The 17,497-nt window shown below is 48.6% G+C and overlaps 1 protein-coding gene across 1 annotated transcript in view; it reads left to right on the top strand.

Moving 5' to 3' along the window:
- Positions 1-11,829: 11,829 nt before the first annotated feature.
- LOC142188971 (transmembrane inner ear expressed protein-like) overlaps positions 11,830-17,497 on the top strand; it is a gene marked incomplete at its 3' end in the record, with an annotated part of 38,342 nt that continues 32,674 nt past the window's right edge. Inside the window, exon 1 of the mRNA XM_075262084.1 lies at positions 11,830-11,923. Coding sequence (XP_075118185.1) covers positions 11,843-11,923 — 81 coding nt within the window. The remainder of the gene's footprint in view (positions 11,924-17,497) is intronic.

Raw genomic sequence — 17,497 nt, 5'->3', positions numbered from 1 at the left:
TCCCTAGTTGGCCCCTGCACACAGATTATCCCATATGCCCCCACATTATTGGCCCCTTGCACACGAGACATAGACCCATAGTGGCCCCCTGCACACAGTATTATCCCCATAGTGGCCCCTGCACACAGTATTATGTCCCATAGTGGCCCCTGCACACAGTATTATCATGGCACAGTCCCCCATAGTGGCCCCTGCACACAGTCATTATCCCCCATAGTGGCCCCTGCACACAGTATTATGTCCCATAGTGGCCCCTGCACACAGTATTATCCCCCATAGTGGTCCCTGCACACAGTATTATCCCCCATAGTGGCCCCTACACACAGTATTATGTCCCATACTGGCCCCTGCACACAGTATTATGTCCCATAGTGGCCCCTGCACACAGTATTATGTCCCATAGTGGCCCCTGCACACAGTATTATCCCCCATAGTGGCCCCTGCACACAGTATTATCCCCCATAGTGGCCCTGCACACAGTATTATGTCCCATAGTGGCCCCTGCACACAGTATTATGTCCCATAGTGACCCCTGCACACAGTATTATGTCCCATAGTGGCCCCTGCACAGAGTGTTATGTCCCATAGTGGCCCCAGTACACAGTATTATGTCCCATAGTGGCCCCTGCACACAGTATTATGTCCAATAGTGACCCCCTGCACACAGTATTATCCCATAGTGGTCCCTGCACACAGTATTATCCCCCATAGTGGCCCCTGCACACAGTATTATGTCCCCATAGTGGCCCCTGCACACAGTATTATGTCCCATAGTGGCCCTTGCACACAGTATTATGTCCCATAATGGCCCTGCACACAGTATTATCCCCTATAGTGGCCCCTGCACACAGTATTATGCCCCATAGTGGCCCCTGCACACAGTATTATCCCCATAGTGGCCCCTGCACACAGTATTATGTCCCATAGTGGCCCCTGCACACAGTATTATCCCCATAGTGGCCCTGCACACAGTATTCCCATTGCCCTGCACACATTCCCCATAGTGGCCCTGCACACAGTATTATGTCCCATAGTGGCCCCTGCACACAGTATTATGTCCCATAGTGGCCCCTGCACACAGTATTATGTCCCATAGTGGCCCCTGCACACAGTATTATGTCCCATAGTGGCCCCTGCACACAGTATTATCCCCCATAGTGGCCCCTGCACACAGTATTATGTCCCATAGTGGCCCCTGCACACAGTATTATGTCCCATAGTGCCCCTGCACACAGTATTATCCCCATAGTGGCCCCTGCAGCACCAGTATTATGTCCCATAGTGGCCCCTGCACACAGTATTATGTCCATAGTGGCCCCTGCACACAGTATTATCCCCCATAGTGGCCCCTGCACACAGTATTATGTCCCATAGTGGCCCCTGCACACAGTATTATGCCCCATAGTGGCCCCTGCACACAGTATTATCCCCCATAGTGACCCCTGCACACAGTATTATGTCCCATAGTGGCCCCCTGCACACAGTATTATCCCCATAGTGGCCCTTGCACACAGTATTATGTCCCATAGTGGCCCCTGCACACAGTATTATCCCCCATAGTGGCCCCTGCACACAGTATTATGTCCCATAGTGGCCCCCTGCACACAGTATTATCCCCCATAGTGGCCCCTGCACACAGTATTATCCCCCATAGTGGCCCCTGCACACAGTATTATGTCCCATAGTGTCCCCTGCACACAGTATTATCCCCCATAGTGGCCCTGCACACAGTATTATGTCCCATAGTGGCCCCTGCACACAGTATTATCCCCCATAGTGGTCCCCTGCACACAGTATTATCCCCCATAGTGGCCCCTACACACAGTATTATGTCCCATACTGGCCCCTGCACACAGTATTATGTCCCATAGTGGCCCCTGCACACAGTATTATGTCCCATAGTGGCCCCTGCACACAGTATTATCCCCATAGTGGCCCTGCACACAGTATTATCCCCATAGTGCCCTTGCACACAGTATTATGTCCCATAGTGGCCCCTGCACACAGTATTATCCCCCCATAGTGGCCCCTGCACACAGTATTATGTCCCATAGTGGCCCCCTGCACACAGTATTATCCCCATAGTGGCCCTGCACACAGTATTATCCCCCATAGTGGCCCCTGCACACAGTATTATGTCCATAGTGGCCCCTGCACACAGTATTATCCCCCATAGTGGTCCCTGCACACAGTATTTATCCCCCATAGTGGCCCCTACACACAGTATTATGTCCCATACTGGCCCCTGCACACAGTATTATGTCCCATAGTGGCCCTGCACACAGTATTATGTCCCATAGTGGCCCCTGCACACAGTATTATCCCCCATAGTGGCCCCTGCACACAGTATTATGTCCCATAGTGGCCCCTGCACACAGTATTATGTCCATAGTGACCCCTGCACACAGTATTATGTCCCATAATGGCCCCTGCACACAGTATTATCCCCTATAGTGGCCCCTGCACACAGTATTATCCCCTATAGTGGCCCCTGCAACAGTATTATCCCCCATAGTGGCCCCTGCACACAGTATTATGTCCATAGTGGCCCCTGCACACAGTATTATCCCCCATAGTGGCCCCTGCACACAGTATTATCCCCCATAGTGGCCCCTGCACACAGTATTATCCCCCATAGTGGCCCCTGCACACAGTATTATCCCCCATAGTGGCCCCTGCACACAGTATTATGTCCCATAGTTGCCCCTGCACACAGTATTATGTCCCATAGTTGCCCCCTGCACACAGTATTATACCCCATAGTGACCCCTGCACACAGTATTATGTCCCATAGTGGCCCCTGCACACAGTATTATGTCCCATAGTGGCCCCTGCACACAGTATTATGTCCCATAGTGGCCCCTGGCACACAGTATTATGTCCCATAGTGGCCCCTGCACACAGTATTATCCCCCATAGTGACCCCTGCACACAGTATTATGTCCCATAGTGGCCCCTGCACACAGTATTATCCCCCATAGTGTCCCCTGCACACAGTATTATGTCCCATAGTGGCCCCTGCACACAGTATTATGTCCCATAGTGGCCCCTGCACACAGTATTATGTCCCATAGTGGCCCCTGCACACAGTATTATACCCCATAGTGACCCCTGCACACAGTATTATGTCCCATAGTGGCCCCTGCACACAGTATTATTGTCCCCATAGTGGCCCCTGCACACAGTATTATGTCCCCATAGTGGCCCCTGCACACAGTATTATGTCCCGTAGTGGCCCCTGCACACAGTATTATCCCCCATAGTGGCCCCTGCACACAGTATTATGTCCCCATAGTGGCCCCTGCACACAGTATTATCCCCATAGTGTCCCCTGCACACAGTATTATCCCCCATAGTGGCCCCTGCACACAGTATTATGTCCCGTAGTGGCCCCTGCACACAGTATTATGTCCCATAGTGGCCCCTGCACACAGTATTATGTCCCATAGTGACCCCTGCACACAGTATTATCCCCCATAGTGGCCCCCTGCACACAGTATTATGTCCAATAGTGACCCCTGCACACAGTATTATCCCCCATAGTGGCCCCTGCACACAGTGTTATGTCCCATAGTGGCCCCTGCACACAGTATTATGTCCCATAGTGGCCCTGCACACAGTATTATCCCCCATAGTGACCCCTGCACACAGTATTATCCCCCATAGTGGCTCCTGCACACAGTATTATCCCCCATAGTGGCCCCTGCACACAGTATTATGTCCCATAGTGGCCCTGCACACAGTATTATCCCCCATAGTGACCCCTGCACACAGTATTATCCCCCATAGTGGCCCCTACACACAGTATTATGTCCCATAGTGGCCCCTGCGTACAGTATTATCCCCATAGTGGCCCCTGCACACAGTATTATGTCCATAGTGGCCACTGCACACAGTATTATGTCCCACAGTGACCCCTGCACACAGTATTATCCCCCATAGTGACCCCTGCACACAGTATTATCCCCCATAGTGGCCCCTACACACAGTATTATGTCCCATAGTGGCCCCTGCATACAGTATTATCCCCCATAGTGGCCCCTGCACACAGTATTATGTCCCATAGTGGCCCCTGCACACAGTATTATGTCCCATAGTGGCCCCTGCACACAGTATTATGTCACATAGTGACCCCTGCACACAGTATTATGTCCCATAGTGGCCCCTGCACACAGTATTATGTCCCATAGTGACCCCTGCACACAGTATTATGTCCCATAGTGGCTCCTGCACACAGTATTATCCCCCATAGTGGCCCCCTGCACACAGTATTATGTCCCATAGTGACCCCTGCACACAGTATTATACCCCATAGTGGCCCCTGCACACAGTATTATGTCCCATAGTGGTCCCTGCACACAGTATTATCCCCCATAGAGTCCCCTGCACACAGTATTATCCCCCATAGTGGCCCCTGCACACAGTATTATGTCCCATAGTGGCCCCTCCACACAGTATTATGTCCCATAGTGGCTCCTGCACACAGTATTATCCCCCATAGTGGCCCCTGCACACAGTATTTATCCCCCATAGTGACCCCTGCACACAGTATTATGTCCCATAGTGACCCCTGCACACAGTATTATGTCCCACAGTGGCTCCTGCACACAGTATTATCCCCCATAGTGGCCCCTGCACACAGTATTATCCCCTATAGTGGCCCCTGCACACAGTATTATCCCCCATAGTGGCCCCCTGCACACAGTATTATCCCCTATAGTGGCCCCTGCACACAGTATTATCCCCCATAGTGGCCCCTGCACACAGTATTATGTCCCATAGTGGCCCCTGCACACAGTATTATCCCCATAGTGGCCCCTGCACACAGTATTATCCCCCATAGTGGCCCCTGCACACAGTATTATCCCCCATAGTGGCCCCTGCACACAGTATTATCCCCCATAGTGGCCCCTGCACACAGTATAATGTCCCATAGTGGCCCCTGCACACAGTATTATGTCCCATAGTGTCCCCTGCACACTGTATTATACCCCATAGTGGCCCCTGCACACAGTATTATCCCCCATAGTGGCCCCTGCACACAGTATTATGTCCCATAGTGGCCCCTGCACACAGTATTATCCCCCATAGTGGCCCCTGCACACAGTATTATGTCCCATAGTGGCCCCTGCACCACAGTATTATGTCCCATAGTGGCCCCTGCACACAGTATTATGTCCCATAGTGGCCCCTGCACACAGTATTATGTCCCATAGTGGTCCCTGCACACAGTATTATACCCCATAGTGGTCCCTGCACACAGTATTATGTCCCATGTGGTCCCTGCACACAGTATTATGTCCCATAGTGGCCCCTGCACACAGTATTATGTCCCATAGTGACCCCTGCACACAGTATTATGTCCCATAGTGTCCCCTGCACACAGTATTATACCCCATAGAGGCCCCTGCACACAGTATTATGTCCCATAGTGGCCCCTGCACACAGTATTATGTCCCATAGTGACCCCTGCACACGGTATTATGTCCCATAGTGTCCCCTGCACACAGTATTATACCCCATAGTGGCCCCTGCACACAGTATTATCCCCATAGTGGCCCCTGCACACAGTATTATGTCCCATAGTGGCCCCTGCACACAGTATTATGTCCCATAGTGGCCCCTGCACACAGTATTATGTCCCATAGTGGCCCCTGCACACAGTATTATGTCCCATAGTGGTCCCTGCACACAGTATTATACCCCATAGTGGTCCCTGCACACAGTATTATGTCCCATAGTGGTCCCTGCACACAGTATTATGTCCCATAGTGGCCCCTGCACACAGTATTATCCCCCATAGTGTCCCCTGCACACAGTATTATGTCCCATAGTGTCCCTGCACACAGTATTATACCCATAGAGGCCCCTGCACACAGTATTATGTCCCATAGTGGCCCCTGCACACAGTATTATGTCCCATAGTGACCCCTGCACACGGTATTATGTCCCATAGTGGCCCCTGCACACAGTATTATCCCCCATAGTGTCCCCTGCACACAGTATTATGTCCCATAGTGGCCCCTGCACACAGTATTATGTCCCATAGTGGCCCCTGCACACAGTATTATGCCCCATAGTGGCCCTGCACACAGTATTATCCCCATAGTGGCCCTGCACACAGTATTATACCCATAGTGGCCCCTGCACACAGTATTATCCCCCATAGTGGCCCCTGCACACAGTATTATGTCCCATAGTGGCCCCTGCACACAGTATTATCCCCCATAGTGACCCCTGCACACAGTATTAGTCCCATAGTGGCCCCTGCACACAGTATTATGTCCCCATAGTGGCCCCTGCACACAGTATTATGTCCCCATAGTGGCCCCTGCACACAGTATTATGTCCCGTAGTGGCCCTGCACACAGTATTGATCCCCCATAGTGGCCCCTGCACACAGTATTATGTCCCCATAGTGGCCCCTGCACACAGTATTATCCCCATAGTGTCCCTGCACACAGTATTATCCCCCATAGTGGCCCCTGCACACAGTATTATGTCCCATAGTGACCCCTGCACACAGTATTATACCCCATAGTGGCCCCTGCACACAGTATTATGTCCCATAGTGGTCCCTGCACACAGTATTATGTCCCGTAGTGGCCCCTGCACACAGTATTATGTCCCATAGTGGCCCCTGCACACAGTATTATGTCCCATAGTGACCCCTGCACACAGTATTATCCCCCATAGTGGCCCCTGCACACAGTATTATGTCCCATAGTGTCCCCTGCACACAGTATTATGTCCCGTAGTGGCCCCTGCACACAGTATTATGTCCCGTAGTGGCCCCTGCACACAGTATTATGTCCCATAGTGGCCCCTGCACACAGTATTATGTCCCATAGTGACCCCTGCACACAGTATTATCCCCCATAGTGGCCCCTGCACACAGTATTATGTCCCATAGTGGCCCTGCACACAGTATTATCCCCCATAGTGACCCCTGCACACAGTATTATCCCCCATAGTGGCTCCTGCACACAGTATTATGTCCCATAGTGGCCCCTGCACACAGTATTATGTCCCATAGTGGCCCCTGCACACAGTATTATGTCCCATAGTGGCCCCTCCACACAGTATTATGTCCCATAGTGGCTCTTGCACACAGTATTATCCCCCATAGTGGCCCCTGCACACAGTATTATGTCCCATAGTGGCCCCTCCACACAGTATTATGTCCTGTAGTGGCTCCTGCACACAGTATTATCCCCCATAGTGGCCCCTGCACACAGTATTATGTCCCATAGTGACCCCTGCACACAGTATTATCCCCCATAGTGGCCCCTGCACACAGTATTATGTCCCATAGTGACCCCTGCACACAGTATTATGTCCCATAGTGGCCCTGCACACAGTATTATCCCCCATAGTGACCCCTGCACACAGTATTATCCCCCATAGTGGCTCCTGCACACAGTATTATGTCCCATAGTGGCCCCTGCACACAGTATTATGTCCCATAGTGGCCCCTGCACACAGTATTATCCCCCATAGTGGCCCCTGCACACAATATTATGTCCCATAGTGGCCCCTGCACACAGTATTATGTCCCATAGTGGCCCCTGCACACAGTATTATGTCCCATAGTGGCCCCTGCACACAGTATTATGTCCCATAGTGGCCCCTGCACACAGTATTATGTCCCATAGTGGCCCCTGCACACAGTATTATGTCCCATAGTGGCCCCTGCACTCAGTATTATGTCCCATAGTGACCCCTGCACACAGTATTATGTCCCATAGTGACCCCTGCACACAGTATTATCCCCCATAGTGGCCCCTGCACACAGTATTATCCCCCATAGTGGCCCCTGCACACAGTATTATGTCCCATAGTGACCCCTGCACACAGTATTATACCCCATAGTGGCCCCTGCACACAGTATTATGTCCCATAGTGACCCCTGCACACAGTATTATGTCCCATAGTGACCCCTGCACACAGTATTATACCCCATAGTGGCCCCTGCACACAGTTTTATGTCCCATAGTGTCCCCTGCACACAGTATTATGTCCCATAGTGGCCCCTGCACTCAGTATTATGTCCCATAGTGGCCCCTGCACACAGTATTATGTCCCATAGTGTCCCCTGCACACAGTATTATGTCCCATAGTGGCCCCTGCACACAGTATTATCCCCCATAGTGGCCCCTGCACACAGTATTATGTCCCATAGTGGCCCCTGCACACAGTATTATCCCCCATAGTGGCCCCTGCACACAGTATTATCCCCTATAGTGGCCCCTGCACACAGTATTATCCCCCATAGTGGCCCCTGCACACAGTATTATGTCCCATAGTGGCCCCTGCACACAGTATTATCCCCCATAGTGGCCCCTGCACACAGTATTATCCCCCATAGTGGCCCCTGCACACAGTATTATCCCCCATAGTGGCCCCTGCACACAGTATTATCCCCCATAGTGGCCCCTGCACACAGTATAATGTCCCATAGTGGCCCCTGCACACAGTATTATGTCCCATAGTGTCCCCTGCACACAGTATTATGTCCCATAGTGGCCCCTGCACACAGTATTATCCCCCATAGTGGCCCCTGCACACAGTATTATGTCCCATAGTGGCCCCTGCACACAGTATTATGTCCCATAGTGGCCCCTGCACACAGTATTATCCCCCATAGTGGCCCCTGCACACAGTATTATGTCCCATAGTGGCCCCTGCACACAGTATTATACCCCATAGTGGCCCCTGCACACAGTATTATGTCCCATAGTGGCCCCTCCACACAGTATTATGTTCCATAGTGACCCCTGCACACAGTATTATGTCCCATAGTGGCCCCTCCACACAGTATTATGTCCCATAGTGGCCCCTGCACACAGTATTATGTCCCATAGTGGCCCCTGCACACAGTATTATGTCCCATAGTGGCCCCTGCACACAGTATTATGTCCCATAGTGGCCCCTGCACACAGTATTATCCCCCATAGTGGCCCCTGCACACAGTATTATCCCCCATAGTGGCCCCTGCACACAGTATTATGTCCCATAGTGGCCCCTGCACACAGTATTATGTCCCATAGTGGTCCCTGCACACAGTATTATACCCCATAGTGGTCCCTGCACACAGTATTATGTCCCATAGTGGTCCCTGCACACAGTATTATGTCCCATAGTGGCCCCTGCACACAGTATTATACCCTATAGTGGCCCCTGCTCACAGTATTATGTCCCATAGTGGTCCCTGCACACAGTATTATACCCCATAGTGGTCCCTGCACACAGTATTATGTCCCATAGTGACCCCTGCACACAGTATTATGTCCCATAGTGTCCCCTGCACACAGTATTATACCCCATAGAGGCCCCTGCACACAGTATTATGTCCCATAGTGGCTCCTGCACACAGTATTATCCCCCATAGTGGCCCCTGCACACAGTATTATATCCCATAGTGGCCCCTGCACACAGTATTATGTCCCATAGTGGCCCCTGCACACAGTATTATGTCCCATAGTGGCCCCTGCACACAGTATTATACCCCATAGTGGCCCCTGCACACAGTATTATCCCCCATAGTGGCCCCTGCACACAGTATTATGTCCCATAGTGACCCCTGCACACAGTATTATCCCCCATAGTGGCCACTGCACACAGTATTATGTCCCATAGTGGCCCCTGCGCACAGTATTATCCCCCATAGTGGCCACTGCACACAGTATTATGTCCCATAGTGGTCCCTGCACACAGTATTATCCCCCATAGTGTCCCCTGCACACAGTATTATCCCCCATAGTGGCCCCTGCACACAGTATTATGTCCCATAGTGTCCCCTGCACACAGTATTATGTCCCATAGTGACCCCTGCACACAGTATTATGTCCCATAGTGACCCCTGCACACAGTATTATGTCCCATAGTGGCCCCTGCACACAGTATTATCCCCCATAGTGGCCCCTGCACACAGTATTATCCCCCATAGTGGCCCCTGCACACAGTATTATCCCCCATAGTGGCCCCTGCACACAGTATTATCCCCCATAGTGGCCCCTGCACACAGTATTATCCCCCATAGTGGCCCCTGCACACAGTATTATCCCCCATAGTGACCCCTGCACACAGTATTATGTCCCATAGTGGCCCCTGCACACAGTATTATGTCCCATAGTGGCCCCTGCACACAGTATTATCCCCCATAGTGTCCCCTGCACACAGTATTATGCCCCATAGTGACACCTGCACACAGTATTATGTCCCATAGTGACCCCTGCACACAGTATTATCCCCCATAGTGACCCCTGCACACAGTATTATCCCCCATAGTGTCCCCTGCACACAGTATTATGCCCCATAGTGACACCTGCACACAGTATTATGTCCCATAGTGGCCCCTGCACACAGTATTATCCCCCATAGTGGCCCCTGTACACAGTATTATGTCCCATAGTGTCCCCTGCACACAGTATTATCCCCCATAGTGTCCCCTGCACACAGTATTATGCCCCATAGTGACACCTGCACACAGTATTATGTCCCATAGTGACCCCTGCACACAGTATTATCCCCCATAGTGTCCCCTGCACACAGTATTATGCCCCATAGTGACACCTGCACACAGTATTATGTCCCATAGTGGCCCCTGCACACAGTATTATCCCCCATAGTGGCCCCTGTACACAGTATTATGTCCCATAGTGTCCCCTGCACACAGTATTATCCCCCATAGTGTCCCCTGCACACAGTATTATGCCCCATAGTGACACCTGCACACAGTATTATGTCCCATAGTGGCCCCTGCACACAGTATTATGTCCCATAGTGGCCCCTGCACACAGTATTATGTCCCATAGTGGCCCCTGCACACAGTATTATGTCCCATAGTGGCCCCTGCACACAGTATTATGTCCCATAGTGGCCCCCAGCACACAACATGTGTGTGATATAGAGATTAGATTGTCAGCTCCTGGGGTCAGGGATGATGGGAGTGATACATTGTGTGTGATATAGAGATTAGATTGTCAGCTCCTGGGGTCAGGGATGATGGGAGTGATACATTGTGTGTGATATAGAGATTAGATTGTCAGCTCCTGGGGTCAGGGATGATGGCAGTGATACATTGTGTGTGATATAGAGATTAGATTGTCAGCTCCTGGGGTCAGGGATGATGGGAGTGATACATTGTGTGATATAGAGATTAGATTGTCAGCTCCTGGGGTCAGGGATGATGGGAGTGATACATTGTGTGTGATATAGAGATTAGATTGTCAGCTCCTGGGGTCAGGGATGATGGGAGTGATACATTGTGTGTGATATAGAGATTAGATTGTCAGCTCCTGGGGTCAGGGATGATGGCAGTGATACATTGTGTGTGATATAGAGATTAGATTGTCAGCTCCTGGGGTCAGGGATGATGGGAGTGATACATTGTGTGATATAGAGATTAGATTGTCAGCTCCTGGGGTCAGGGATGATGGCAGTGATACATTGTGTGTGATATAGAGATTAGATTGTCAGCTCCTGGGGTCAGGGATGATGGGAGTGATACATTGTGTGTAATATAGAGATTAGATTGTCAGCTCCTGGGGTCAGGGATGATGGCAGTGATACATTGTGTGTGATATAGAGATTAGAGTGTCAGCTCCTGGGGTCAGGGATGATGGGAGTGATACATTGTGTGATATAGAGATTAGATTGTCAGCTCCTGGGTCAGGGCCCAGTATACCGCCACCCCTCGCTCTCAGTCAGATCTGGTGCTCTGCCATCTTCCCTGCCCCCTCCCCTGTAAATGACACCAGTCTCATGAATTAATGATCCCTCGGGAAGCCTCAGCATCAGATCTGCCTGGAGAGAGGGAGAGGCCGGACACAGGAAGAAGATGGCGAGGAGGCTGAGGATGCTGCTGCCGCATGTGCTGTCCCTTCTGGCTGTCAGATGTGCACAGGGTCAGATGGTGGAGGTGAGATGTGCTGCGGCCTGCAGAGCTTTACCCCTCATACATTGTAACTGCCTCTCTCAGTAACTGTGTTACAACTTGTGCTTTGTGTTTTTGTACCAAACTTTCAGCTATCCTGATACATTGTGACAGAGTGCGATATATCCTGATACATTGTAATACATTGTGATAGAGTGTGACAGAGTGTGATATATCCTGATAGATTGTAATACATTGTGATAGATTGTGACAGAGTGTGATATAGTGTGACAGAGTGTGCAGCAGGTGACATGGGAGCGCAGGGTATACGGTATATACTGCCACTCTCCTCTGACATGTCTGGGGTATTTGGGGTTAACCCTTTACTGCACACTCCTCTCTTAGTTATTGGGGACCCTTACAAGCCCCCCGACTCTCTAGGATTGCATGACTTGGGTTTCCTTTGCTTTTTGTATGAGATGAGGGTTTATATTCTGTAGGCTCTTCTATAGGGTCGCTAGGGGTCGTGTAGGGTCCTGTATACTCAGTGGGATTGCTGACATCATGCATTTGGGTTTTGGGGTTTCCTATGACTTTCCACAATGCCATTAACCAATGGGTGGGCTCTGACCCCTCTGATCCTAAGGGTGGGGGGTCTTATAGTCTGTGAGATATATCGTATATTACACAATAGTCTCCCGCTGAGGATCTCTCCAGGAACGTCAGCAATTCTATAAGACAATTTCTTGTAAGTGTTGGCTGCTGCGGGGGGCGCTGTGCCGATGTGGGGCAGGTACCAGGAATTACTCAGTGTCCTAGGATAGAGCCGCCATTGTCAGGTCACATTATATGCTCATTAGTAAGTCCGGAAAATCAGAAGGGAAAACGCCAAGGACTGTGACAACCGCCATCACAGCTGTCAGAGAAATCATCACAATCGTAACAACAATCACCACAATCACCAGAGAAATCACCACAATCATCAGAGAAATCACCACAATCACCACAATCACCACAATCGTAACAACAATCACCACAATCATCAGAGAAATCACCAGAGAAATCACCACAATCACCACAATCACCAGAGAAATCACCACAATCGTAACAACAATCACCACAATCACCAGAGAAATCACCACAATCGTAACAACAATCACCACAATCACCAGAGAAATCACCACAATCACCACAATCATCAGAAAAATCACCACAATCGTAACAACAATCACCACAATCACCAGAGAAATCACCACAATCACCAGAGAAATCACCACAATCACCACAATCATCAGAAAAATCACCACAATCACCACATTCTTGACAATTATCAAACAAACCCGAATTCCCACAATCCTTATAAACCAATCACGACACGCGACTTCCCAGAACAATCCTCCTCATCCTCCTCTCACAAGGGCTGCTACTACAATCATCACCACACGCTCGGATGGATCTTTGTGCTGAACAATCAGGATTTTCCCATTCACTTCTCCTGCTGTCTATAATAATCCTGTGACTGGAAGGGTTAAAATTCCTGCACAATTGTGTAAAGTGGTTCAATACAAAGCTAAAATGATTGACATTCACCCAAACCCTCAGCAGTGAGCAGGACTGGCCATGTACAATGTGAGTGTGAGCAGGAGTGTCCTCAGTCACTGGCAATGCTTGCCGATACACTGTAACACCTCTTCAGCTGTGAGCAGGCCACATACAGGGTCACTGACAGCACAGATCTGGAAAATAGTGAAGAATGGTTAGAAAATTGTAGGAAAATAGCCCAACGTAATGGCGGCCATGTTGCCTGTCACCCAGCTTTCCCAGCCTTAGGCTCTGATATTATTGGGATATTTTTGGGGTATCCCCTCAGGTGACCCCCTGTAGTGCCCTCAGTATAGCAGCGTCCCCTGTAGTGTGACAGCGCCGATCCATCAATAGGAAACTTACCCATTAACCCTTTGTTATACTATAGCATTATTACTGCGCCAATATCCTACTACTATTATATATACAGTCCTATGAAAAAGTTTGGGCACCCCTATTAATCTTAATCATTTTTAGTTCTAAATATTTTGGTATTTGCAGCGGCCATTTCAGTTTGATATATCTAATAACTGATGGACACAGTAATATTTCAGGATTGAAATGAGGTTTATTGTACTAACAGAAAATGCGCAATATGCATTAAACCAAAATGTGACCGGTGCAAAAATATGGGCACCTCAACAGAAAAGTGACATTAATATTTAGTAGATCCTCCTTTTGCAGAGATAACAGCCTCTAGTCGCTTCCTGTAGCTTTTAATCAGTTCCTGGATCCTGGATGAAGGGATTTTGGACAAACAATTCAAGTTCAGTTAAGTTAGATGGTCGCCGAGCATGGACAGCCCGCTTCCAATCATCCCACAGATGTTCAATGATATTCAGGTCTGGGGACTAGGATGGCCATTCCAGAACATTGTAATTGTTCCTCTGCATGAATGCCTGAGGATTTGGAGCTTTGGTGTTTTGGATCATTGTCTTGCTGAAATATCCATCCCCGGCGTAACTTCAACTTCGTCACTGATTCTTGAACATTATTCTCAAGAATCTGCTGATACTGAGTGGAATCCATGCGACCCTCAACTTTAACAAGATTCCCGATGCCGGCATTGGCCACACAGCCCCAAAGCATGATGGAACCTCCACCAAATCTTACAGTGGGTAGCATGTGTTTTTCTTGGAATGCTGTTTCTTTTTGGACGCCATGCATAACGCCTTTTTTTATAACCAAACAACTCAATTTTTGTTTCCAAAATGAAGCTGCCTTGTCCAAATGTGCTTTTTCATACCTCAGGCAGTAACTCTATTTGTGGCGTACGTGCAGAAACGGCTTCTTTCTCATCACTCTCCCATACAGCTTTTCCTTGTGCAAAGTGCGCTGTATAGTTGACCGATGCACAGTGACACCATCTGCAGCAAGATGATGCTGCAGCTCTTTGGAGGTGTCTGTGGATTGTCCTTGACTCTTCTCACCATTCTTCTTCTCTGCCTTTCTGATATTTTTCTTGGCCTGCCACTTCTGGGCTTAACAAGAACTGTCCCTGTGGTCTTCCATTTCCTTACTATGTTCCTCACAGTGGAAACTGACAGGTTAAATCTCTGAGACAACGTTTTGTATCCTTCCCCTGAACAACTATGTTGAACAATCTTTGTTTTCAGATCATTTGAGAGTTGTTTTGAGTAGCCCATGATGCCACTCTTCAGAGGAGATTCAAATAGTAGAACAACTTGCAATTGGCCACCTTAAATACCTTTTCTTATGATTGGATACATCTGGCTATGAAGTTCAAAGCTCACTGAGGTTACAAAACCAATTTTGTGCTTCAGTAAGTCAGTAAAAAGTAGTTAGGGGAATTCAAATCAATAAAATGATAAGGGTGCCCATACTTTTGCACCGGTCAAATTTTGGTTTAATGCATATTGCGCATTTTCTGTTAGTACAATAAACCTCATTTCAATCCTGAAATATTACTGTGTCCATCAGTTATTAGATATATCAAACTGAAATGGCTGCTGCAAACACCAAAATATTTAGAACTAAAAATGATTAAGATTAATAGGGGTGCCCAAACTTTTTCATAGGACTGTATATAGGGTGTTATTATACTATAGTGTTACACTGTATATCCTACTACTATTATACATGCGACAGTTTGGATGTTTGCTCCTCAATCACACAGAAACCACTTAGTGGATTTGGATGAGATTTGCCCCATAGATACTCTGTAACCTGGAGTAACACATCAGCTACTTTGTATCCCGGTACATGACATGGCTTCACTACTGTTCTGGCTTTATGGTCACATACTATATTACATGTCCCATAGACACTCTGTAACCTGGAGTAACACATCAGCTACTTTGTATCCCGGTACATGACATGGCTTCACTACTGTTCTGGCTTTATGGTCACATACTATATTACATGTCCCATAGATACTCTGTAACCTGGAGTAACACATCGGCTACTTTGTATCCCGGTACAAGACATGGCTTCACTACTGTTCTGGCTTTATGGTCACATACTATATTACATGTCTCATAGATACTCTGTAACCTGGAGTAACACATCGGCTACTTTGTATCCCGGTAAATGACATGGCTTCACTACTGTTCTGGATTTATGATCACATACTATATTACATGTCTCATAGATACTCTGTAACCTGGAGTAACACATCGGCTACTTTGTATCCCGGTACAAGACATGGCTTCACTACTGTTCTGGCTTTATGGTCACATACTATATTACATGTCCCATAGACACTCTGTAACCTGGAGTAACACATCGGCTACTTTGTATCCCGGTACAAGACATGGCTTCACTACTGTTCTGGCTTTATGGTCACATACTATATTACATGTCTCATAGATACTCTGTAACCTGGAGTAACACATCAGCTACTTTGTATCCCGGTACATTACATGGCTTCACTACTGTTCTGGATTTATGATCACATACTATATTACATGTCTCATAGATACTCTGTAACCTGGAGTAACACATCGGCTACTTTGTATCCCGGTACATGACATGGCTTCACTACTGTTCTGGGTTTATGGTCACATACTATATTACATGTCCCATAGATACTCTGTAACCTGGAGTAACACATCGGCTACTTTGTATCCCGGTACATGACATGGCTTCACTACTGTTCTGGATTTATGGTCACATACTATATTACATGTCCCATAGATACTCTGTAACCTGGAGTAACACATCGGCTACTTTGTATCTCGGTACATGACATGGCTTCACTACTGTTCTGGGTTTATGGTCACATACTATATTACATGTCCCATAGATACTCTGTAACCTGGAGTAACACATCAGCTACTTTGTATCCCGGTACATGACATGGCTTCACTACTGTTCTGGCTTTATGGTCACATACTATATTACATGTCCCATAGATACTCTGTAACCTGGAGTAACACATCGGCTACTTTGTATCCCGGTACATGACATGGCTTCACTACTGTTCTGGATTTATGGTCACATACTATATTACATGTCCCATAGATACTCTGTAACCTGGAGTAACACATCGGCTACTTTGTATCCCGGTACATGACATGGCTTCACTACTGTTCTGGATTTATGGTCACATACTATATTACACTGCTCCTGCAGCCGCTTATCTCAGGTCCCAGGTCTGTTATCTCTCTATGTAACACTCAGCTAACCCTCAGTCCATTGTGTACAAGCATCTGCATGTTATCTGATCTGCTCCAGGAAGCGCTGACACACTGGAGGGGAAAACACCTTAAAAGGGATCCTATCTTTCAAACCCTTTTGTTTTCTAACACATCTGAATAGCCTTAAGAACCGTTATCCTTCTTCTACCTTTTGTTGTCTTCTCCGCTTCGCCGTTTGTTTGAAATTCCGTTTTCCTCAGTATGTAAATGAGCTCTCTCACAGCACTGGGGGCGGCCCCAATGCTGCCAGAGAACTCTTCAGCGCCGCCTCCATCTTCGTCTGGAACAAGGTCTTCACCATGTCTTCTTCCGGCGGTGGCTTCTAACGTCTAGGCCTAGGGCAAAGCTGACTGTGCATGTTCGCTGGCCACAAGGT

The sequence above is a fragment of the Leptodactylus fuscus genome, unplaced genomic scaffold (assembly GCF_031893055.1).
Source record: "Leptodactylus fuscus isolate aLepFus1 unplaced genomic scaffold, aLepFus1.hap2 HAP2_SCAFFOLD_885, whole genome shotgun sequence".
In the NCBI taxonomy this organism is placed as follows: domain Eukaryota; kingdom Metazoa; phylum Chordata; class Amphibia; order Anura; family Leptodactylidae; genus Leptodactylus; species Leptodactylus fuscus.
Note: the sequence above shows the minus strand (reverse complement) of the source record. Positions and strands in the feature narration are given on the sequence as shown.